This window comes from Balaenoptera physalus, assembly GCF_965194825.1.
Source record: "Balaenoptera physalus genome assembly, chromosome: 7".
NCBI lineage: Eukaryota > Metazoa > Chordata > Mammalia > Artiodactyla > Balaenopteridae > Balaenoptera > Balaenoptera physalus.
The window spans coordinates 48,955,557-48,981,125 of record NC_138886.1 but is presented as its reverse complement, the minus strand read 5'-3'; the positions used below and the strand labels follow the sequence as shown (position 1 = coordinate 48,981,125).

Here is a 25,569-nt window from a genome sequence, read left to right as displayed (position 1 = left end):
GGTATTAATACTTCATTTTACAGATGGGGACATAGGTTCAGAGAAGTTAAGTAACTTGTTCAAGGTCACACAGCTAGTTACTGCAGAATTAGTATTAAAATCTTTCCATTATACTGTGTTCCTTCTCTTGTAACATGAAAAGAACTGCTTGTTCTATTGTACTCTATGATTATTAGCCTAGCATATAGTAGATGATAAAAACAGTAAATAAATGAATAAAGGAATTGAATCTAGGCTCTAACTAAAACACAGAATTAAGTTCCATTTAGAGACCACATTTAAAGGGTGACGTTGACAATTTAAAGTGCATACTGAGAAAGTAAGCAGGGTAGTGGGAGACCTGCTGTATGCATGGTAAGTGGTTAAAAGATCTTGGGATATTTAGTTTAGAAAAGACAAAGCAAAGTGGGGAGATGATAGTGATCTTCACCTATGTAAAATACTTTCTCAGAGAGAAATGAATTTAATTTTTTTCTGTATTTATTCATAAGGCTGGTATCTAAGGCAATTTCTCTTCTTTCTAGGAGGTGCTCAAATAGAGGCTGAGTGTAACGACTATGCATTCTTTCAAAGCAAAGTCCTTATATCCCCACCCCTAACACAGGCCCTGCTCAGTACATGCTTGTCAAAGTGCTGTTGGTCAGGTGTGTGGGAGAAATACTGCTTTGGGTACAAGTAATCTGTATTCACTGACCTCCCGAACTTATTCTGAATGTAAGGTGCCGAATTTTCTATGTTCCACAGTGAATAATTTTGCACCGTCCTCTCCTACTTTAACTTTTATCTTGTGCATCGTATTCTATTAGTGGTCCCCAAAGTGTGGTCCAGAACCAGCATCAGCATCACCTGGGAACTTGTTAGAAATGCAAATTCTCAGGCCCCACCTTAGACATAGTGAATCAGAAACCCAGAGTGGGGACGGATGCCCAGCAACCTGTGTAGTAACAAGCCTTCCAGATGATTTTCAGGCCTTCTAAAGTTTGACAACACTGAGTTAGATGTTTCTGGCTGTTCCTGCCTTGGGTGTACACTGGAACTCAATGAGACTGTGTTTTTTGAGGACAGGGTCCTGCCTTATTGTCTGGTATACAGTAAAGGTCCAGTATGCATGTACTGAAACAGAACTGAACTAGTTAAAGGATGATGAGCACAGAATTTGATGGAACAAACTCCAAGGATTGGTTATCTTCAGCCAATAGTCAAAAAATCCTCAGAAAAGAAGCCAGTCACCAATGTTGCTTAATAGCTTAAAAATTTGGTTATTTTAATATAATTATCACCAGCTAGATATTGTCCCAAATAAGTGAGGGCACTGGTTACAATCAATTAGCTCATTATATTCTGGAACAGTACTGCTTTAGATACATCATGGTCATTGCTATATAAAAATGGGAAAGCCAAGGAGTTTTCAGGATCAAGTTCCTCCAAGGTGTTAATGATCTCCTGAATATTGTATTGAGCCCTATACATACCATTTGGTGACAAAAATATGATTTAATAATGATCCATTTAAATAGACAATTATGGAAGTATCTTTGTATTTCTAAAAAGATTCATGCAAATAGAACAAGAATAAATAAATTGTATTTTAAAGGCAGTAGCAGGGGGAGAAGCATGGGGCTCACTACGTGAAAAAACCCTTTTCCCAAGTTTTTAGTAGAGCAAAGAACCAGCTCTTAATTTTTCTGATTTCAAATCTCTGTATTGAGGTTATCTAATATGAAGAGAAAATTATAAAATATTTTATATACTATATAGAATGTGCACAGTCAACTTATATACATTTAACATATGTATTCAAATGTGTGTTTATACATATTTATCTATTTATCACTTTCTACCCATCTATCTATCCATCTATCCATCTAGCTAGCTAATGTAAAACAGGACAGGTGATTTCGCACGCCACTCCACTTAGAAAGGACACGGCCTAGAGAATGTGTGAGATTGGTAACATGGACCCACTCTTCCCTTGGTTGATTCCCTTATGCACCTCGTGGTGCTTCTATTGTGCTGAGTATAATCCTAGTGTTTAAAGATGTTATTTTCGGGTACATTTACAAATGCAAAACAAACCAAGACTACCACCACCAACAACAAAAGCAAAACCTCAAATAAACACAGACAGAAGCAACAGAAGCAGAATGAGGCCTGGGCTTAAGTTCACTTCTCTGGCACCTGGGCTTGGCTGTGAACTCGTCCTGGTCCTCTAGGCCAATGTTACTCCAGGAGGTCAGCTAACGCCTGGGACACAGGGAGGGTGGGCCTGCACGCTGTCCTGATTTCTGGGAATTGTTCATCTTGGTCACGCTCTGAAGGGTGGGGCTCTGTAACCACCCACAGAAGAATAGGGCCTTGGGGGAAGAAGTCTCCTGGAAGCGTTTGTAGGTGTGGGGTGAGAGCCTTAGTTGGAGGTGCTATAGTTCCTTTATGTTTCCATCCAAAAGGAATTGGTGACAAGGTCACAGTTTACATGCCCTGGCGTCTGTACCTCTCATTCTAGTTCCCCAGAAAGAAAGACAAAGACTTCCTTGCATCTTAACACTCCTTCCCCTACCTTTCTTTCCTCCCAGGTCTGTGGTTTTCTGAATCCAAAAAGCATTTCAAAGGCCCCTGGACATATGCTTTGGAAATATGTCTGAGCAATGGACAATGTGTCCACAGGGCACAATTTTCTGGGAACCACGTGGCTGTATGTCCATTAATAAATAGCTTTTTCAAGGCCTCAGCATGAGAGAGATCTTTAGATTTGCAGCTCCTTCCTCTGTTTGCTGGAAAATTGCTTCACACCATGTCATCATAAAATGCTCTATTTTGCAATGACAGATGTGTATAAAATCTGTCCATGGCTTTAAACTTTATTAATATTGGCTGGCTACCTATGGATACAATCACTCAATGGCATATGTGTATATACTCACTTATCTAGACTGCATTCTTTAAAGAAATAAAGGGCCAGGGACAGAAAAATGCCATTTGTGTAATTTCTACAGAGCCACTAGAGAAAATGTATGACATGGGTAAACAGACAGAATGCCATTTCATGAAAACTAGAGGCAACTGACTCAAATCTTAGTAGTCTGAGTCATATATCGTCTGAAGTCATCAGTATACCATCCTTTTCCCATTATTTATAATTTGCTTCTGCCATCTTTATATTGAGAGTGCTTAAAATTTAAAGTTACACTAATGCTTTGTAACACTCGGGGTGTTCTTTAGAAGAGTAGTTCCTAAATGCTGGGTTCTGAGTGCCAGCCTGGAATGAAGTTTGTATCAGTCTACAGCAAAATGGGGAAAATAAGAAAATGTAAGTTCATTTACATAAACATATTTATTAACTTTAAAGGATTCTCTTCTCTTCATTTTGAGATTTTTTTCTTACAGCCCTACTGGTCTACAAAACTATTTGGGGCCAATGAGATCTAAAATTACATAATAAGTAAGTAAAAAATCTGCTTTTATTTCTTTGCTTTTATCTTGTTCTATAAGAAGAAAAAAACAAAACAATTGAAAAAAAAAAAACCCTCAACCATTATTCTAGCTAATTCACAAGTCTCTTGCTATTGTTTATTCAGAAGGTATTGGGCACCCATATAAGCCAGGCGCTAGGACCATCCTCACCTTTGGAGAAGAAGCTCAGTGATCTATATGAAACACAAACTTGATGGAGAGCCTTGAGTTGGGCTGGGTCTCTCTTGGTTTATGTCTGTGTCAGAACTTTCCAATTTCTGGTCTGAGCCAGCAACAACTCTTGCCCTGTCCTGGACTCAACAATCTCTAGTGTCCGGGAAGGCAGCTGCTACTGCCTGCTAGAGAAGTCTAGGGTCTATAAGTCTGGGACTTTGATCTATAGACATTTCAGACAACATTCTGTTCTCTCATAAGCTCAATGATTTCTTGGACAATAAAAATAAGCACAATGGGGTCTCTGTTTTTTTGCGGCCCTGCAAACAAAATCAATTGATAAGGCATGCCATGGTATAAAACATCCCCAGGAGGCATGTGCCCGTGGGAACACACCTTTCTGAAGTCACTCGTATCCTCTCATCATTGGACGAGTTGAAGCGGTCATCCTTTTCTCTGAAATATTCCTCTATGCACTGCTCTTCAAAATCATGTACTTTCTTGAGCTCATCATCAGTTATGAAGAGCTCTGTGGAAAAGAAATGAGAGATATGAGGCAGAGAAGTAAAAGCGATGGCACCTGACTTGTGGGTCTAATGACATTCCTAATCTAACTCAAGGTTAGGGAATGGGGCCCAGATTCTTCACTGAGTCTCAAACTAAATCCAAATCTGGTCAGGCAACTTGCGTCACTGTCCTCTTTCTCTGTGTTAGATTCATTATGGGTCTCTGAAGCTCACCTGAGTATACCTGGTTTACTGCAGAGACCAGTTAGAATTATATATATTGTAAGGACAAGAATGTAGCTAAATAAAGGAAAGGGGAGCTATGCAGAGAATGGAGGTTTCTTGAAAACTCAACTTCTGGGCTGAGGAGTGTGGCAGACAAGACATTGTTCATTCACCTTACTAAAGGCCCTTTGCAACCCAATTTCCCTTTTCCCTTTTCCCACTACTGAGACTGGAAAGCCAAATACACATGTTTCCAGTGTCCCTTCAAGCTAGCAACAACCATGAGACCCAGTTTGGCTCAAGGAACAAAAAAAACCTGCTGCAGGAAAGGGTTGTGTATTGAGAAGAGATTTTGCTTTGATAAACTATAAGTATGTGGCTGCTTCTTTCTACCGTTTTTCACCTTCATGCTTCTTTCTGCCCTGAACATGAATGTGAAGACTGGAAGTGCAGCAGCTATTTTGCTACCATGAGACAAGACAGTGTGACAAGGAACAGCTGAGCCTAAAAATAGGACTTGGGGTCTTTGACTTCAGTGAGTCATTGTTGAACTCTGGGCTATTTATTTACCGTTTCACTTTTTGTTGTGTGAGAAAAGTAAAACCTTACGTATTTGTGTTACTGTTAGTCTGGTTTTCTGTTTATAGCTGGTAAACAAATTCATAACTGATTCAGTGGTAGAAAGAGCCCAGTGGAAATCTGAACCTTTTCTCCCCGAGCTTTCTACTTGCCTAAATGGGTGTTTCAAATGGAAACAGTGAATTTTGGAATTCTTAACCCCTCTCCAACATTCCAATTTTAATGTCTCGAAAGAAGTGAGGCATTGCTGTGTCAGAGAAGTTGTTAAAAGCTTCAGACTTAGAGAAGCAGTTGATTATTAAGTGGCTTTGGTTTCAAACTTTAGTTGCACTAGTGATCACCTGGAGGTAATTCTTGGGCCACAATCCTAGAGGCTCTGGTTCAGTAGATTTAGTGTAGGTGGTCTATTTGACACACTTTGAGAAATCACGGTAGGTTGCTTCTATGGGGGCTGGATTCCCAATGGTTCTTAACTGTGGGTGGTACCCAGGGGACATTTATGAATCTGCAGGAGCTATTAGTATTCAATGTGTGCAGGCCGGATGTGCTAAATCTCCTGCAATATGTGGAACAATCCTATATAATGAAGAATTACTCCACCCCAATGTCAATCTAATCTCCTTCTAGAAACACTGGGCTAGAAGGTGGTTGGTGGAGGGTCTTTTTTTTTGTCCTTGGAATCATGGAAAGCAGGACTGGTTTCCTCATGAAGCCATATAGGCACAACCCTTAAGGCTTGGGAAATGTGTAAGACCTAAAAACATGATAGGTCCAAAAATGACCATGGAAAATCAAACTTAGTCACCTACAACTCAACTCATGTCAGGATACTTAAATTATATATACTGCAGCATTGGGAGCATATTAACATGGTTGATATATCTTGTGGTGGGATGTCTGTAAAGTAAGAAGCTTAGAACCTATGAAGGTGCTAAAACAGCCCTGCTAGAGCCTGGTTTTATCTCACTAAGAAAGGTGTGAGGCTAAGAATGCTCGCTTTCAGCCTCTCCTGTCTTCCTTCCAGCACCATTTCTCATCACGCATACCCTCCCATCCCTCCCAAGTCTTCGGAGCTGTGGGCAGGAAGTAGGAGGAACCAGGTGCCCAGTGGTCCTCCATGACCACCTATAGACGTGGTGGGGATTTCTGCTCTATAGTTGCGGGGGGTGGTCACTCAAAGCTTACTCAGGCCATAGTCCCTTTCATCTGGGTCACTCTCGTGTTTTCTCCATCGGCAACACAGGTGCTGGAATATCATGGTCATGTGGCTGAATATGATCAGAGGTGGGGGCAGAACGGGCCTTTCATGGAAAGTCATGATGAGCTGATACCTCTGAAACTTCCACACTTGGTTGGATATTGATTTTACCTCAAAAAATGTATTGCTGAAATAGAGACCAGAGAGAATCAAGTGAGGAACACCCCTGCTTTCTGGAGCGTCATGCCCCGCTCCTGCCTCAGTCTCCCTACTTCCAAGGGCTCTGAAGAAGGACCCTCTTACTTAAAGACAGCGATGAGGAGGTTGACCAGCAGGATGTTTGCCACTAGGAGGTAGCAGGCCATGATGGCCGGCACGATCCAGGCTCCTGTCTTGCAGGGAGGCAGTTGGATTATTTTACCATCCTCTCGAGTCTCATTCTGTCCACAGGGAGCTGGAGGAAGCAGCACAGGCAAGATGTGAGAAATCGTGTGGCTCTGTGATTGAAATCACAGACTGAGTTGAAGGAGGGGTTTTTAGATGAAGGAAAAAAACAGCCATCTCAAAACAAACAGAAAAAAAGAATTCCAGAAAAGCCAAAACAAACAAACGAAAGCTTCATGAATATCTCTAGGGGCTGTCTCTGCAGAGGGGAGTTGGTTCCGACAGTCTCCCAAGTTGTCATCTGACACGAAAGAGGTGGGTGGAGCCCCCTGCTGGCTTGCCGAGTCCCTGGGGCACTTGGTGTCCCCAGGAAGCCTGGTGAAGGCTTTCCCAGGGAGTGCAGGAGGGGCAGAGTCTCACTGCCCCATCAAGTTACTTTCAAAATGTGCTGTGGAGGCCAGAAGCCGACAGCTGTAAGAGCAGCAGCATGGAGGGGCTATTGACTGGGAATTAACACCGGGGCAGCTGTTAATTGCTTCAAGAAACAACCCAGGGACTCTGAGTTAATGATTTGCTGTCTCAGTGTGGAAGGAACGAAACAGGGCAGCACCTTGGGAAGTATTTAGGGGGACTGTAGCTCAGTGCTCCTGATGGATGGCATTTCATGGGGAGGGGCAATGAGGGGAGATGGGCCAGGACCCTGGAGCCTGGAGCCACCTGTTTTTTTTCCAGCAGCATTTCCATTCCAAAAATGTGCTTCTCAGAGCACAGGGAACAAAACCCAACTGCATTGAATAAATGGGCAAACAGAGAAAAATAAAACATCTGACTGCACAGGGGACCATGTGGGGATCTTTAAAAACTGCCAATGCCCAGCTCCACTCCAGTCAATTGAACCAGAATCTTTGAGGGTGGCCCCGGCATCAATATTCCTTTCAAAATTTCCCAGGTAATTCTCAGGTGCCACTAACATGAGTCTACTGAACTAGAATTAGGCTAGAAACATTATGTGATTTTTGACATGCTCTGAAGTCCAAAATACATCTTCTCAATTTATGAGGCTTTTAGTAATATCGGGACACCAAGACTCTGTTTTTATGGCCAGAAAAAGAGGGCCAAAGTGCTTCCTTTGGACCTGCCTGTAAGATGATCAGGTGTTGATGGACTCAGATGTTCTCAAGGAGCCGGCATCTTTTTTGTTGTTGGCAGTTGTGGCACTATGCACCCAAGACAGCCCTGCAGGAGGTTCTGATCATTTCCTCCTTTGGAAGGAAAACCCAGTGATAGAGCCCGCACTGACTCCAGGATGAGGTCCAAACTCTGAGGGTAGCTAGCCTGGTGCCATCTCTTGCTACTTCCCACATCTCGCTCTGAGCACAAACTGGACCAAGTTTCTTGCAGTTCCTAGAAGTGTCATGCCCTCTCTTACTTCCTGATTTTGAGCCACGCTTCTTCTTTCGCTTCCAGAAGGCACCTCTGACACCTTGCTCCCACTCCCATGCTTTACCTCGATGAATCCTATTCACTTTTCAGTGCTCACTTAGCTTTCAGCTAACTTTCTGCTCCTTTCCAGCTGGGACTGGGATAGGTATTGACAAAGATCCTCTGCTTGACCAAACTCCACTCAGGCTCTTCTGAGCTCTCCTGTGGCCTCAACTTGTGGACTTCCATGCTTGTCTCTGCATTTGTCCAATTTTAGCAAGAATCCTGCTAAGTATGTTTAGCCAGAATCCCCATTCTCAATTTCTAATCACCATCGATATCTAAGCAGTTTCCTCATTCTCCACCATCCTCCATCTGAAGTCTGATCACACTGGTCTGTCTTCAGTAAGAATCCATTACGTCAGGTAAGCCAGAACCCCCCTTACTCCTGATGTTTCCTCTTAGTGATCTTCCATCCACTGACCCACACCCAGCTCCTGGCTATAAATTTCCTTTTTTTTTTTCTTCACTCAGAGTCGAGCCCAATCTCTCTCTCCTATTACAGAACCCCACCGCAGTAGCTCCCCTTGAACAAAGTCTTCCTTACCATTCTTACCAAATGTCATGAATAATTTTTTCTTTAACAAATAATTTTTTCTTTAGTAATTTTGTCTTCCATGTAATCCCAGAACTCCCTTTGCTTGCCCCTTTGGGGGGTTTCTCAACACCGTATCACTGCTGCCAATTTACTGGTCTCTGTGTCCTACGTAACATTTCCAGTGGTAACATGTCTCTCCATGGTTTCCAATTACCTGCCTCAGTGCATACACACAGCACATACACAAATATCCACACATGAAAACTGCTGAGTGAATAAAGATCATTAAACACAATTTGGTTGTTGAGCACTAACATTCACCACAGCTCTGCAGGCCTACTCATGATGGATAGTTCTAGCTCTAAGCAGTTGCTGGCTCCTTCCTTAGATTCTTTCAAGAAATCCTGCCCTTGGTCTGGCAAGAAGGCTTCTCATGCTCAGACAGATGCCTGGGTCTCTGATACCCACTTGGCTGCAGGCCTCATGGAATAGCTCACTTTGCTTTTCTCTCCGCAGCGAAGCTTGCCCAGCCACCCTACCCCCTTCCTCCTGAGTTGACCTCCCTTGGGGCCGTCACTCCCGTGCTGCCCTTTTCTTTGGTTCCTGATCAGATCTCTATGGGGAAGCCGACAAAGAGCAGGAGAAAGAACTGCTTGGGGTGGGGTACAAAGTGCACACAGGTTTTACAGGTGTGATCCCTGATCTCCATTTAACGATGTCATTCTGAGATTTCTCTTTACATTCTGGGAGAACGTAAAATAAACTTGTGAGGGGCAGAGCTCATCCAGCTCTTGACCCCGTATTTAGTGAAGATGCAGACACTTCCTCCACTAGAGAAGAAACCTTCTTCCAGCCTAGAGAAAAACCCAGGGAGAATAGTAGGTGCTCGCTAGTTTCAAGTGGCCCCTGCGCATTTCCATGGGTCTTCAGATAGTGTCATTAACATGTCTCTAGATCTCTGCTTTATTCCCCTACTAGCTGGAAAATTGGACCAACTCATTACCTTTAGACAAGATTTGATTTGATTTGACGTCATCATGATTGGCTCTGGGAACTCTCTGCCAATTCTTTGGGTATTAATTTATTCCACCTTCCCCCACCTTTTTTTCATCCTGCCTTTATAGAAGTAGTATTACTTTAGTGGTTAGGAACATGCATTATAATCTGGCAGACCTGGGTTCAAATCCCGATTCCACCATTTTCAAATGATGCGACATTAGCTTACTCCATGAACTTCAGCCTCCTCATCCGTAAAATGGGGTAGTAATAGTATATATGGGGGGAGACTGTCAAGATCATTAAATGAGATAATGCATGGAAAGCACTTAGCTCAGTATCTAGCATACAGCACTTAATTAACATTAGTTGGTGTCATGATTGGTATTGTTATTTTGTAATTAGTAGACTTGAAGCGTCTCAAGGTTAGGGACTATGTCTTATTCCTCTTTATTTTACAATCACTAAGCATAGCACTTATTCTACAAACATTCATTGAGTGGTTATAATATGCTGGGTACAGGAGATGCTGGGGATGAAAGAGACAGTCCCTGTTGCTAAGGAACTCGCAGTTTAGTAAGGGGCACAGAAAGGGAAGAGAACATTGCATTTAACGGGTGATGTGAGCTCTGCTGGGGGCTCTGAGGAAGCACAGCAGAACTGCTGCAGTCCTTCTAGCCTGGGTCACACTGAGCAGGCTGGTAGTCAGGATTAGCCTTGAGGACTGTCATCTAGACTCTACAGCAACAAGCGCAGTATACATGAATTAGATGATCCTTGTGATAATGATAATAAAAATGAATCAGTAAGAAACAGCCTTCATTTGGTAATATCAGCAAAGAGGCAGTTTCCTGATATTATATGCAGCAGTTAGTGCAAAACATTGCTTTGTAATGGCTCCTAGCCGTGTCCTTGCTCAGAGCATTTATCTGCACTAGAAAGTGCTATGACTCAAACTTACAGATGTCTACCACTGATGAAGATGAACTGGGTGCCTTAAAGCCCTGACAAGCAGATTTTAGGTTGGGGGATAAGTTATCTGGATTGTCGAATGGTACCAACCAGTATCTGGGGGTTCATATTCCCAGGGAAATACTCCAGGGCACACAGACCCAAGATGGCACACGGGTGGATGTTTAGGAACGTGTGGGCTGGTGGCCATTGCGCCTCCTCCTTCCCTGCTTTGGAACCTGACACGAGTGGTTTTTCTCCCAACCCTCCTGCAAGAAGTAAATGCACAGTCACTACCACCCTTATACCAAGTGACATGTTGTCATCTCCCTCTTTGTCGGTGACAGTGCAGAGTGCCTCTGGTGGATGTTTGGTGGTTCCACCTGCCTAGTATATACATTTCCCCTTCCTCTGCTAAGAGCATGCTGGTTTCCCTTTGTGGAACTGTCCCTCCCTACTCTCAGTCCATGAAGTTTGGGCGAAATGAGCTGCATGCAGTTCCATATTGAGGAAATTAATCAGTGTATTTTACCTCCTGATTGCAGTGATTAGTTCAGGGATGGACATGTGATCCTAGCCTGACCAACCAGAGCCAACGAGCATAAAGCTTGGGACTTTTGCTAGAACTCGTATTAAAGAGAAGCTCTTTTTACAATGCGATATAAGTCTACCAAGCGAAGAGAGCCTGCCCAGGAGTGACTCCATCACAGAGAAGAGAAACAGATTCCTGATTCAGCCATGCCTAAAACCAGAATTCTTCAGTCATATGAACCATAAAATTCCTTTTTTCCTTAAGTCAATTTGAATTGGGTTTCTATCACTTGCAGTGAGTCCTGGCTAATACAATCACCCTTGCCTCCCTGTCCCCTGTCCACGGTCATTAAGGATGTTGGTATTTTGTTTATGCCACTCCTGGGAGGCTACATTTGGAGCCTTGGGGTAGCATGAAGAGATTGGAAGAGGCAACTGGCAATGTGAAATCTGACCTGACATCAAGGTTGAATCACAGTTTCAGGGTTTCAGGAGCCAGAGGCTCTGTTGCTCTTTTTCTTCCCCAAGCATAGAAGAACTTAAGGGGTCTACACTGCTCAAAGCTCAACTGTCCTCTGACTCAGAAACTAATGATACAGATTTCACTTATTATCAAGTCAGCAGGGTAAACACACTTGGGAAACTGGCCAAAGTTTCCAGCTACTCCCAAAGTGAAGCAAACCTTGCTCTAGAAGCTGATCACAGATAGATTAGGCCAAAGAAGCCCCGGGGGGTGGGGTGCGGGTACAGAGTGTAAAGGCTACATCTATGCAATTATGGCCAAATGAGAAGGGATCAAACATTTGGAAATTCAGATTCTCTACGGTTTATCTACGTGGGTCACAATGACACATCACAAGGCAGAAAGTTGGAAGTGCATTAACGAGTAGAAGTGAAATGGAAGACTGGGCTCTAGAACAATGATAGGTTTGTGCAGTTATAATCCAGCCAGATTATGCAGGTCAGAGTAAGAAAGTCTTCCCTTTTCTGTACATGTTCTGGAGAGCAGCCTTCCAATGGTTGGAATTTTTATCATAAATAAATTTTTATAATAACTAAAATAAGGGTCAACAGAATCCCTTACTAGAACGTAAGCTTCATGAGGAAAAGCGTTTTTTTGTCTGTTTTGTTCACTAAAGAAACAACAGCTATAACATTGCCTGGCACATAGCAGATGCTCAATAAATACTTGCCAAATGAATGCAGGCAGGAATATCACATACTGTACATTTGACCTGCAATGTCAGGCATTTCTGTAAGGGTTACATGCGATCAATTTCACTGGGTCAGTGTTTCTTTTCTTATTTACTTCAAGATCTTAAGTGCCACCATGACCTGCTAATATGAGATGTTTCCTGTAAGAGCAAAAATCTGAAAGAGGGGAAAAAATAGATTCTTGATTATTTGTTTGTTTTTGCAATTAACCTGCAAAGGAACATGCCTGGCTTCGGTAAAGGCTATAGAAAATCTCCCTTCTGAATGCTGCTGCATAAATCTCCATGGCACACCAGACATAACACCCCATGTTAAACTCACGGCAGACATTTGGTAATCAATCATTACACTCTTGTGTCAGGTTGTAGCCTTGGAATCCTTTTTACCACACAACTCCCCAAAGCACGACTAACCAAATGAAGTTGACACAAGAGATGGAAACTTTCTTAGTTCTTTCAAAAATGAGAACACGAGGTCTCGGTGAAAGATAATTTCTATACCTCTTTTCAGGATCCTCCTTACGCCCACATGGCCTGGCCTTTGCCCAATCTATACTACCTTGAAGTTGCCCAGGAACAAAAAAGGGTCAAATTAGACATCCTGCTTTTCTTAGACCCTGACTTTTTTTTTTTTTTTTTTTTTGAATTTTTTGGTAGGAACTTTATTAATTAATTAATTAATTTATTTATTTTTGCTGTGTTGGGTCTTCGTTTCTGTGTGAGGGCTTTCTCTAGTTGTGGCGAGCGGGGGCCACTCTTCATCGCGGTGCGCGGGCCTCTCACTATCGCGGCCTCTCTTGTTGCGGAGAACAGGCTCCAGACGCGCAGGCTCAGTAGTTGTGGCTCAGGGGCCCAGTTGCTCCGCGGCATGTGGGATCTTCCCAGACCAGGGCTCGAACCCGTGTCCCCTGCATTGGCAGGCAGATTCTCAACCACTGCGCCACCAGGGAAGCCCGACCCTGACGTTTTTGATGAAGGGCCACCTACATACGTCCTGGGCTCCTGGACACTGCCCACTACCCATTTTAAAAGATACCTTTTAAAATGGATACTTCTGGGACTTCCCTGCTGGCGCAGTGGTTAAGAATCCGCCTGCCAATGCAGGGGACACGGATTCATTCCCTGGTCCGGGAAGATCCCACATGCTGTGGGGCAACTAAGCCCATGCGCCACAACTACTGAGCCTGCACTCTAGAGCCCACGAGCCACAACTATTGAGTCCGTGTGCCACAACTACTGAAGCCCGTGTGCCTAGAGCCCGCGCACCGCAATGAAGAGTAGCCCCCGCTTGCTGCAACTAGAGAAAGCCCACGCGCAGCAACAAAGACCCAACACAGACAAAAAAAAAAAAAAAAAACTAAATTAAAATGGATACTTCTAGTGGAACTGCTGATCCTAGTTTGTTATTTGGGATCCACTAAAGTGAAGGACAGTAGAGATTTGGAATAAACAACTGTGGAAAGCATAGCATGTGGCAGTCTCTGTGCTGTGTACTTCACATCAGCCATTGCACTTAAGCTTCCTTGCAACTCCATAACAAATGTATTATCCTTGCTTCGCAGTTGTAGAAACATGCACTGAGGGGTGCAATGCCTTATCTAAGATCACACAACTAAGAAGGGAATATGCCAGAACCATTCATTCATCCATCCAAAAAATAATGAGTTCCTGCTACGTGCCAGTGGGAATTGGCTCTGGAGATGCACTTATGAATGAAGCAGAAATGGGTCCTCCTCCTCTCTGACCCCAAAGCCTGTATGTATGCCTCTCTGTCTCATACAGCCTTTCCAGTGTAATATTGCTAGTGACTACCAATCGCAAGCTTCAGTGTAAGGCCCTGTGCTATGAGCCGTATCTGTATCACCTTATTTTAATCTTTATAATACTTTGACACGATCGATTTTATTGCCCCATTTAAAGGTGAAGAAGTGAGGCTCAGAAAATTTTAGTATCTCTGTCAGTATTTCAGAGACAGTAAGAACAGAATCAGGATGTCCATGCAAACCTGTTCAACTATAAAGTATCTTTTCTCTGTGCCTCTGAAGAAAGAGCCAACATGGGGTTGAGAGGAATCTCAACTATGAACAAATGTAAAGACAGATTGATAGACATCTGAATTTTTCTTGTTTCCATCAACACGAATAAAGCCTGAGCTGTTCAGATCATGTACAAATGTACAGAACACTAAAATTCGAAGTGTGGAGAAAGAAATTTGATTCATATAACAGGTACCAGGTGTAGGAACCCACATCCCAAAGATTAAGACACTTGCCCCTTTGATTTTATCCTATAAGGCATGGGGAAAAGAAACATTTGTTTACTTAATACGCATACCATACTGTTTCCAAAAAGCATGAGAGATTAAAAATGAAACAGCAATATATGACACAATGAGCATCATCTTTGAAAATATGAAGAAGAAGGATATTTCCAGAAGATCATCTCTTCCCCACCTGGCTGAAGAAATGTCTCAATAGCATATTCCAAATCACAGGCAATGGAATAAAGAGCTTAGTTAAACATATGACTACATTTATCCTATTTTTTTTAAACAAAGGATATTCAACTAAAACTCCATCCTGAAAAGGAGACAAAGAGGATTTCCCCACCTCATTTTGAAAATCCATACAGTTTGCCATGGAGGGTTTAGAATGCCATTACACAGCTCCTATGGCTTACCCCAAGGAACCAGATTTAGATAGCTCTGCTTTTTTGGCCTTTCTCCTGACACACTGCTTTCCTTGGCAAAAGAACTGGAGATGTCTCCTTTTGTATGGCTATATCTATCTAGAAGCTCCTGATCTAAGAGTCCTGCATAACAGTACATCCAGGCAGAAGTCTTCTTTATGTAAGTAAGGGGGTCTTTCTGCTTCTTTTAATAGGCTATAGTCAATGTCCTCTAGAAACGGAGGTCAGGAAGAACAGAGGTAATTGAATACCAGGTAAGCTCCAACTTTGTAGAGTCAAAAGCACCACCCACCAGCTCTTTTACTTCTTTTGTGGTTCATTTCTTTTCCCTTCCCCTATCCTAAGTGTTGGGCAAGATGCAAGTTGGTAGTGACATGGTACAAAGGCAACCATGAGAAAGGAGTAAGAGGCCTCAGCTCCTGCATCTGTGAACAGAGGGGCTTGGACTATTGATACCCCCCACAGTGCACTGCCCACACAACTCAGGAAGCCCAAGATGACTGTGGGATACAGGCAGCACTAAGCAGCACTGAAGAGGACAGTGAGAAAGTGATGACCTTTTCAAGCCTCTTTCCATCTTCCTGACTCCATCAGAGAGAATGCGTCAGTTTGAGGATAATATTTCTTTAACACTTCCTTCACATCTGCTAAACTTCCTTTTTAGTAAAGACTGGGCAGGCTGAAGGCTCAAGCATCTGGACAGAATTTCCTAACAATGCGGTGTTTTCATTCTGTTTATTTTATGCTCATTTTCTATTACATCAAATCACACTGATTTTTCAACTTACGGCCATGATGTAAATTTTTAAAAATAAATTAATTTAGGTTTTAAAATTGAGCCAATTTAACTAAAAACATTAAAGAGTGGACAGATGTTACAAAACAGTGAATGGTTTATGTGACTAACTAAAGGTTGGGAAACGCTAGATGATCTCTAAGCCCCATCTAGTCCAGACATTTTATTACTCTATGAATCTAAGAAGAGGAGCAGAAGACCAGAATAAGCCCCAGGCTGGATTATCCATCCCAGGAGCTAACTGTAGGTCACCTATAAAAGCTGTATTCTTTTTATTCCTGTCAGAAAAGCAAACAAATACCTAGCCCCCACCGCACAACAGAGAACCCAGCCACCACCAAGGGGGAAAAAACTCACCAGTGACAGAGCCTCTAACTCTTCACAGGGTTAGGGTTACACATGCTCAGCTTTCAGCTATTTAGGAAGCACAATTAAATTAATAAGCTTTGTTTTTTAATCTAGTGAATCAGAAAGCAGGATGTGCAACTACTGAAAACTGCATGCCTAGAGCCCGTGCTCTGCAACGAGAGAAGCCACCACAAGGGAGAAGCCAGGCATCGAAACAAAGAGTAGCCCCCGCTTATCGCAAGTAGAGAAAGCCCACGCGCGGTAAGGAAGACCCAACGGAGCCGCCCCCCACAAAAAAAAAATACATACATACATACATACATACATACATACATATATATATATATATATATATATATATATATATATATATATAAAGCAGGATGTTGTAAGCCTAGGTATGTTGTGTGTGAATTGTGGGCTCCCATTGGATTGCGCCCCTGGGATTATAGGACATAAAGGGAAACAATCAATGTGGCCCCTAATATTCAGGAATGTGCTTGTAAGTGGAGTGGGGGAGGGGGAAGGGGAGATCATCCAATTCCCTCTGTTATCTTCGTTCTGTGTTTTAGCTATTCTTAATTTCTAGTTTTACTTAGAGACAAACCTGTCATTTTTGCTGTTATTTGAGAAGGAGTCAAAATTCCAACCTTGGGAGTTCATTATTTGGGATCAGGAATTAGTATCAGTAAGATCCCATGCAAATTTTGCCAGCAAAGGATGTGTATCTATACTAGCCTGTAGTACATGTCAGTGAATTTGTTGCCATGATGCAGCAGACTGATTACATTAATAGCTCCAATTTCTCTCTCTGTATCCAACCTCCTTTGCCATGTGAGTTGACAGTTTCATTTCTTTCAATAAACAGTCAGGATCTATTTCCTTGCCCCTTGGTTCTGAGTTTAGCCATGTGAGTTTCTTTGGCAATGGGGATGTTAGCAAATGTGACCTATATAGAAGCCTGGAAAAAACCTTGAGTGTTTTTGTTTCCACTCTTCCACTTCAGCCATCACCATGAGGAACATGCCTGAGCTAGTCTGCTGGAGGATGAAACACGGGAGCCTCTGCTCCCAGTCATTTCTGCTGTGTGAGCTAAGGTTGTTTTGGATCAGCTGACAGCCAGCTGACTCCCTGGCATATGCCCAAGCCCAGCCAAGACAGAAGAACCATCCAGGCAACCCACAGGCTCCTGAGCTCAATAAATGTTGACAGCGTTAAGCCTTCTGGGGTGTATGTCAAAGATACCTGATATACATACTCCACTTCCCTTGCCCTGCTCACAGCTAGAAGAGGTAGCCCTCTTCTAGGGCAACCTGTAGCCCTAGGTCTCACAGGTTAACAAACCCTTTCCTAATTTCTTCATCCTCCCCCCTCAATTCAGGTCAAATCCCATCATTACCCAAGGAGCGAGGAGCAAATCCATTGAATGACCAATGGCTAATCAGACTTGGTTTTTAGAAATTAAACTGAGATGCAGAGACTTTAGTTAGGTGATGGCAGGTACTTAATTGAAGATCATATAGAATCAGACCAAGTCAGGTCATTTAAAAGTAAAGCCAGGGACTTCCTTGGTGGCGCAGTGCTTAGGAGTCCGCCTGCCAATGCAGGGGACACGGGTTCGAGCCCTGGTCCGGGAAGATCCCACATGCCACAGAGCAACTAAGCCCACGCGCCACAACTACTGAGCCTGCGCTCTAGAGCCCGCAAACCACAACTACTGAGCCCACGTGCCACAACTACTGAAGCTCGCACGCCTGGAGCCTGTGCTCCACAAGAGAAGCCACCGCAAGGAGATGCCCGCGCACCGCAACGAAGAGTAGCCCCCACTCGCTGCAACTAGAGAAAGCCTGCAGGCAGCAATGAAGATCCAACACTGCCAAAAGAAAAAAAAAGGGAAAGCAAGCCATCTGAGAGAGGAGAGGGGAAGGAAGGGAAGGAAAACAGAGAGAGAGCTAGAGAGCAAGAGAGATGATTGATTGATTGAGCCTGGAAAGAAGTAGAAAGAAAAGCAGACGAGTGGTCATGTCTTCAGATTCTGGCTTCCCAAAACAACTTCCAGCTTCATTTCCAGTCAGTTTATGTCATGCTTTGCTTCCTGTCTTTGAATGTTTTTGAGGTTTCCTCTTAGACACTTACAGTCAATCTTTCTTTATTTAATCTAGTTTGAGTGGGTTTTGTTTTCTTGCAAGCAACATTTCTCTAGTTGAGGGCACAGCCATTAACACCTTAGAGAGAATCAGCTTCTCAGGCTGGTAGTTTCATCAGAGCAGGCCAAGATCCCGCAGGCTGGGAACTCATGGCAATTAGGGAGGGGGCCGGGGACGGGGGAAAGGGGCCCAGGGAAGGGTCGGAAGGATGGGAATAAAAAGCATTTAACTTACAATTTTACTGAGGGCTCATCTCATTCCTTTTGATATTTGCCTAAGCAAAATAGGATTAGATAAGCTTTTTTCTGCTTCAAACCAAAAACAAAAACATTCAGAGAAGAAGTCAAATAAATGATTTACTCTCCCAGATTTTGTGCTATGTCCACTTCCACTGTAACTCTTGACTGTGACGTTCTTGTACCAACTCCTCATGTTGGAAGAATACACTCTCCAGAGCTACAAGGGCAGAAACAGGTGTCCCTTCCATCCCAGGTGCAGGGAGCGTGATTCCCTTCTCATTGCCTTAACTGGGAAAGGCTTCCCCTGTGGGTCCATTCTACCTGAGCCACCATGCCTCACGTTAAGGAACATGCTTCTTGTTTTTGTTTAAAAAGGGACTGCATAATTTTTCAGAAACCCATACATCTGTCCTGCTGGCTGTATGAAGAGGGAGGAGCCAGGGCCTTCTTCGAGAGGGAGTGTCTCATGAAAAGAAACTAGCAAGCTGACATCAGGGTTCTTTGTGCTGAGAAAGATCAGTCTAGCGAGCCAGGCTATGTATATCTGTGTGCGGATGTACATCAGGGAAACTAGGCTGGACCAGCTCCACGGAAATGATCCACAGCTCCTGCCAGCTCCCATTGGATTGCGCCCCCGGGATTATAGGACATAAAGGGAAACAATCAATGTGGCCCCTAATATTCAGGAATGTGCTTGCAAGCAAACACAAGCTCCTGCTGACATTATTTACAAATCCCCTGGTAAGTGACAGATAACGCAGGAAATCCATTTGTACTCAGAACTCAGCTCCTGGCTCAGTCTCCTGGCACACGGCCCTCTTGGGGTCTCTCCTCCCCTTGCTGCCCCCTCCAGATCCCAGGCTCTGTTCTCCCCGCCCTCTTCTTTTTACTTTAAGGCCCCTCTGCCCACTTGTCTCTGTTTACTGATAAAATGTGAGCTTTTCACTCTTCAACTCCTGCTCTTCACACAGCAAAGAATCTGGACCATAGTCAGTTCACGGGCGGGCTCAGATTACTGACATCATGACATCACTTACTGTCATGTTGTGAACAGGCGTCCAACTGTATGCAGAATATAAACATTATTATTATTATAACAAAAGACTGGGTGACAGTACACCCTCGTACAGTGGACTACCAACTTTTTTCTTTCCCAGAGCAATGTTAGCAAATGTCAGTGAAAATAAAATAAAGAAACACTTTTATCTTGAAAGATTTATCTGTTAAAAATTAGAAACTCAGGTGCCAATCAAGTGGAGAAGCAGGGTGGGGGGCATAGAAAGGAGCAAGATGGGAAAGGCACTTCGCTGTTAATTGTGGTTTGAATATTTTAAATAATCTCCTTGTTGTACATTTCCTGTTTGGGGATCTATCCATAAGTGACCCATCTTATTAAATCACTCTTTGAAGTCACTAGACACAAGCTACTAATCTTAGTGAGCTCAGTTTGAGTCCTAGACCTGACATTTGCCATCTGTGCACGTCATAGAGTACGTCAATTAAAATGTCTAAGCCTGATAAAATAACAGTAATGTTAATAGAATACAGTAGTAATAGAAATAATATTAATAATGATGATGACACATGCCCAGATTCCCTCATCATTCATTCAACAAGTATTTATGAACCCCCTACGATGTGCCAGACACTGTTCTAAGTGCTTGGGACACACCAGTGAATGACGCATCAAAGATTCCTGCTCTTCTTCAGCCTACATTGGGAGAAGTGGGTGGACAGAAAGTAAACAACAGCATCATAAATAAGTAAACTAAGTGGTGTGTTAGAAGGTGATAAGTGATGTAGAAGAAAAGAAAAGTAAGGCAGGGCAAGAAGGATCAGGCGGGCGTGTGGGTGCCTGGGAACAGCAATGAGAAGGTGAGACGGGAACAGACTCCAGTCTTGGATGAGGGAGTTAACCAAGCAGCAATCTGGGGAAAGGGTGTTTGAAGCTGCAGGCAGGGCTAAGGCAAAGGCCCTGGGGCAGAAGTGCTTCTGCTGTGTTCTGTGTCTGCCGTAATGCAGAGGAGAGCAGAGAAGAAAAAAAGAGTGCTAAGGGGTGGAGGGAAGTTGAACTTCATGTGGGGCCTATGGAAGGACCTCCCAGGATCCAGTCAGATAATAAGGCATTGCTATTTATTGTAATCCTTACTGGCTTTATTAAAGAAGCTGAGTAATTCCTCTTCATCCATTCCGGCTCCTGTTGGACGGTTTTTTGATTTACTCAGTAAGCCCTCTCTTCATTACTTCTGTTTTTCCCAATAGACCCCCAATGCCCCTAAATGAAATAGGGACCAACGCTCTGTCCCCTGGTGGTGAACTGAAGGCAGCTGAATCCTGGTTCTCCACAATCTGCAATGAACGGTAGCTCTCAGACTCCCTCTGCATCCACCTACCATAAAGAGATGGAAGGCTAATGAGAACAGGTGCCTGGGCTCGCTCTTTCTCTCAGTCCTACCCACATCAACAGCTATCCTCCCTTTATCGGCCAAACAAGCAGCCTACTGAGGGAAAGCTGATTTCTAATCTAATTTGAGCAAAATCAACTTTTATAAATAGAAGAAGTCCTCACAGTATGAGGCTTGGGAGAGGGAACAAAGTTCTTACTAATGACTTTAGAGCACAATCCAGCTTTTCTCATTGCTGCTAAACTCCTCAGTGGTTGCTGCTTGGTGCAAACTATTTGCTGTACCTGGTGTGTCAAAGAACAATAAGCTTAGGGACAGGCAAAGCCCCTTTGTTCCTTAAGTATCCTAACCTTTCCCGAGGCAGGAAACCTAAGCAAAGGCTGTAGCCAGCAGTTAGTCTGAAAAACTTCTAGACGGTTTTATTCAACAGTGTGCCTACCCACCACAAAGTATATGCAGAGAAAGGGTGGATTTAAATTCTCATTTCTTTTCTTCGTGAAGATAGGAAGGTTGTTACTTCTTTTTAAAGTGAAAATAGATGGTTTATACAAAATCTGTATTTTTCTCCTGTACCTGGACAAAACTCACACATACAAAGATGCTGCTTTTTTCCACAAATGATCAACTGAGTTGACCATGTTGATTCATGTATTTGAAAATTGGATGGCTTCACTTTGTCACTGCACAAAGTACAAACTAGTGACACGTGAAAGCCGACATACATATACATACACACACACATTTTTTAAAAGTCTTTCCCAATTTTCATAAGCTTATGCCTCACGCAGCTCTACTCTAAGCAATGCTGTGCAGTGGCATTTCCTTTGGCCAAGTTGGTCTGAATAGACCTGTGGGAAAATCTGAAAACTAAACCAAAAAGCAGTATAAAATTGGCTAGTTTCTGGGTCCTACATAGAAAGGAAACAAGTTGGGCTTCTTCCACTATATCCCTTGCCTAATTGTGAAACAAAGGCTGTTCTTTGGGCTCTGGTGGACCAGCCTGTGGGTTGCAAACTTGGGGAGTTTGTAAGTGAATGTTCTGCCTTCCTTTCTCCGTATCTTATACAACTATTTAGTAAAAAGAGGATGGTTAACATGCAGGCTCTGGGCTGCGTGCTCATTGCTGACAAGCATACATGCATGCACACAACCCCACCCCCAGCAGGAGAGAGAGCGGAGAGAAAAGGAAGGAAAGCTAAAAGAAAGTTATGGGGGAAAATCCAGCTTGATTGCTAAGTTAGCTAACAAGATGTAAAGGAACAGTCTCCTATACGCATTTAATATATGACCTGACTACAATCAAATCCCAGTGCAAGATGCAATTCTACTTAAGATGACCTAAAACCAATGTCCAGTGGATTGAGTGTGATCACTGTCCCTTGGGGCCACAACAGGACATGTGGACTTGGACAGACATAAGGAAGATGGCCAGGTTTTTCACTACAACTTTGCAAAGAACAGGGTTGATATGGGTCTGATGAAACAAGTTGCAAACTCAAGTACAACAAGCATTTATAATTATACAACAAACAGCTGTGGTTACAAACACCCTAGAGATGGGTGTATCAGATTCTATGCCAGATGCCTTCACATATATTAGCTCATTTGTCATGATAACAAACACATTTTTAAAAAGATTATTAAGATTATGGAGGCTGATCATAAGACAAAGTGGTGGAAACCCTGCATGAAACACATTAGAATTTCCCACCCATTCATTTATTTTTTAAAAATTTCATTTGACAATCAATTAATAAAACACTTGCTATATTTTAGGCATTATTCTGCATGCTTTATAACTTTCAGCTCATAAAAATATGAGAAAAAAAATAAGGTGGTGTCTTAGCTCAAACAGCCATAAGACAAAATACCATGAACTGGGTGGTTTATATAACAGACATTTCTCACAATTCTGGAGGCTAGGAAGTCCAAGATCAAACAGCCAGCTGATCTGGTTCCCCAGTGAGAGTCCTCAGCTTGGCTTCAGATGGCTACCTTCTCACTGTGTCCTCATAAGGCAGAGAGAGAGGAAGAAAGGTCTCTGCTGTCTCTTCTTATAAGTGTCTCACCCTTGTGATCTCATCTTAGTACCTTCCAAAGGCCCCATCACAGTCACACCGCAGGTTAGGGATTCAACACATGAATTTTGGGGGGACACAATTTAGTCCATAACAGGTGGATTCTATTATGTCCATTTTAGAGGTGAGTAAACTGAGGCACAAATAGGCAAGTAACTTGCCCAATGCCACACAGCTAGTAAGAGAAAGAGACCTCAGAGCCTGGATTCAAACCTAAGATTCCATCATCTTAACTACCGCATTGTGCTCTTTCTCATGGTGAGGGAGTTGAACGTTACATTAGAGTCATGAAGGTTTGAATGTCCAGACATCTGTATTTAGACTATCCTTGTGTTTCATTCTTTTGTCTGGGTCAGTGGCTCTCAAGTGGTGATGTCCATAAGTAATACTCTTTCCATGATATAAAGACTTTTGAGAGTAAGTTGGACCAGAAGTGATTTTTGGCCAACATGCTTACTTTAGAACCACATCTGTGTGGATAATACATTCAGTGTAAATGGAAAATGTATATTTATCACCACAAATATAATGAAAGAAATTTAAAAGCCCAGTTTTTATTTTATTTATTGTCCAGTGGTGCCTTTGAAAATGAGTAAACTAATATTCTTTGGAAGGGGTATGAATAATTCCAGGCCAGGAAATATCATTTAGAGTGCCCTGGGCAAGGCGCTTCATCCCACAGGCTTGAAGACTCGATTTAAGCCCTCCTTGGGTCTCATTTATCCCAGTTAACTGTGTAAACAGTCTGTTTTTAACCCATGGAAACAGAGATTTCTCTATTTCACTAGAGTGTGTAGATGGGCCCAAGAATAAGCCGTTTGCTTAGGCATAGCTGTTTACACCCACCAAGACTGATAGCTTCATTTAACGTAGTAGTGTTGGGTTTGCAGTAGGATCTCTGTTGAGAAGAGGCTGAGGACCAAAATAGTGTACAATCAAGGAACAAAACCAAATCTTGTTTTGCTATGTGTTATAAAGAATAGACTATTATTTCATATTACTAGGTGAGTGAAGGAATTGGCTATACTGACGGTTGCCATGGATATACACTGCTCCAGCTGGTCCCACATTACAATAGGAACCAGTGATGTCAAGTCGAGGAATATCAAATGAAGGGATTTGGCTTTACTAACTGGTGGAAGTCTGTGTGTCAGCATCTGAGACCAACAGAGATGTTCACAGTCATGTTTATGTGCTTCAAAATGCAAGAGACTTGCCACTGTTACGGCAGGTATACAGGGCCAAGTGGGCAGAGTGGTGCCAATAATACAGTCCTTGCAGTCTCTTTCATTTAATTAATTAAATGTTCATATGAATTAGTTAATAATTTTTTTATACTTATGCCTTGTTTAGGCCTGGCTCTAGTCTAAGTTATATTTCCGCAGAACTGACCCAGAATATTGACCCACAAACAATGGTTCATGGGACTTAATTTACTTTATTTTGAGATTTAAAGAGATAAAGTTAAGGATGTTTCCGTATTTTTGTAGATTTGGTGATCTGAATTATGTAATGCTCAAGATTTAAATTACTTTAGATTCTTAGACTCTTTATTTGTGTAGAATCATCTTGCTAGGCAATCCATACTGAGCCTAACTTAAGATATTGTACATGAAAAATAATAAAACTGCATTTTAAAATATTCTGTAATTCAGATTTTTTTTTTCTAATTTGATTCATCTGATAGTTAAACTTAGCAGAGTTTTAGGTCATATTATTAAATGATACTTTAAAAAGTTAATTTGCTGGAGAGCAACATTTGGGTACTTTTTTCTTCTCTGCCTAAGAGAATCTGGGTGTAAATTAAGTAGACTGAACATCGGGCCATTATGACATGACTACTAACTGTTCGATAGAGTAGATCCAAGCAACAGATGTCCACTGAATGGCCAGCCAATCATTTAAGAGTAGGAAGAAGCTAGCCAACTGCAAATAAAATACTTGATTCCAAATATCTCCAGCATAGAAACATCTGAAATACCTTCTATAGTCCATCTTCCAGTCTTTCACATTATGTTTCTCTCATTCTGTTCCATTATCATTCATTCTCTCTTTTACTTCCTTATTTTTGAAGAGATTATGAGGTCAATTTTCTATTCCATCAGAATAACAATGTCATTCATTTTTAGCTGGCCAGAAAATACAGTCCCCTTCTTGTGTGTCCTTCCAATGCAAAGCCCCTAGCAGCTGTACTGAGGTTTGACAGGAAAAGCCTCTCCTCTCCAGATTATTGGGTGATTATCATACCTACCCTCAAGAGTACTGACGCAAAGATATATGAGTTGTTGATACATGTAAAACTTTAGACAGTGCCAGGTACACAGTGTGCATTCAGTAAGTGCTGGCCATTTCTATAAGAGGCCCTCTAGCTGGTAGTCTTCCAGTCTAGACTCCTGACCCAGCTGCCAGGGTTCAAAGTTCAGCTCTGCCTCTCAAAATAGCCATACACTTTAGGCAAGTTACTTATTAGGTCAGACCATATGAACTTTCTGAGAGTAGATCATTTTTGACCTACAAAAACGGCAGCTTCACAGGGCTGAACCTAACATGAACATAATATTCTCTGTGCCTCAGTTTCCTTACCCATTAAAAATAGAGGCAATGGGCTTCCCTGGTGGCGCAGTGGTTAAGAATCCGCCT

At 42.6% G+C, this 25,569-nt stretch overlaps 1 protein-coding gene and 1 long non-coding RNA gene across 18 annotated transcripts in view; one reads left to right on the top strand and one right to left on the bottom strand.

Annotated features, from left to right (window-relative positions):
* The window catches only part of TRPM3 (transient receptor potential cation channel subfamily M member 3), a 926,458-nt gene that overhangs the window by 14,130 nt on the left and 886,759 nt on the right, over nt 1-25,569 (bottom strand). For all 17 annotated transcript variants that reach the window (XM_082470822.1, XM_082470807.1, XM_082470810.1 and 14 more), the window contains 3 exons: nt 6,436-6,586; nt 6,120-6,319; nt 4,021-4,153 (listed from right to left, as the gene is read on the bottom strand). In XM_082470822.1, the coding sequence (XP_082326948.1) occupies nt 4,021-4,153; nt 6,120-6,319; nt 6,436-6,586 (484 nt within the window). The remainder of the gene's footprint in view (nt 1-4,020; nt 4,154-6,119; nt 6,320-6,435; nt 6,587-25,569) is intronic.
* LOC309665013 lies at nt 13,190-17,962 on the top strand. The gene is made up of 2 exons (XR_014266155.1): nt 13,190-16,321; nt 17,067-17,962. It is a non-coding gene; the product is annotated as an uncharacterized lncRNA (long non-coding RNA).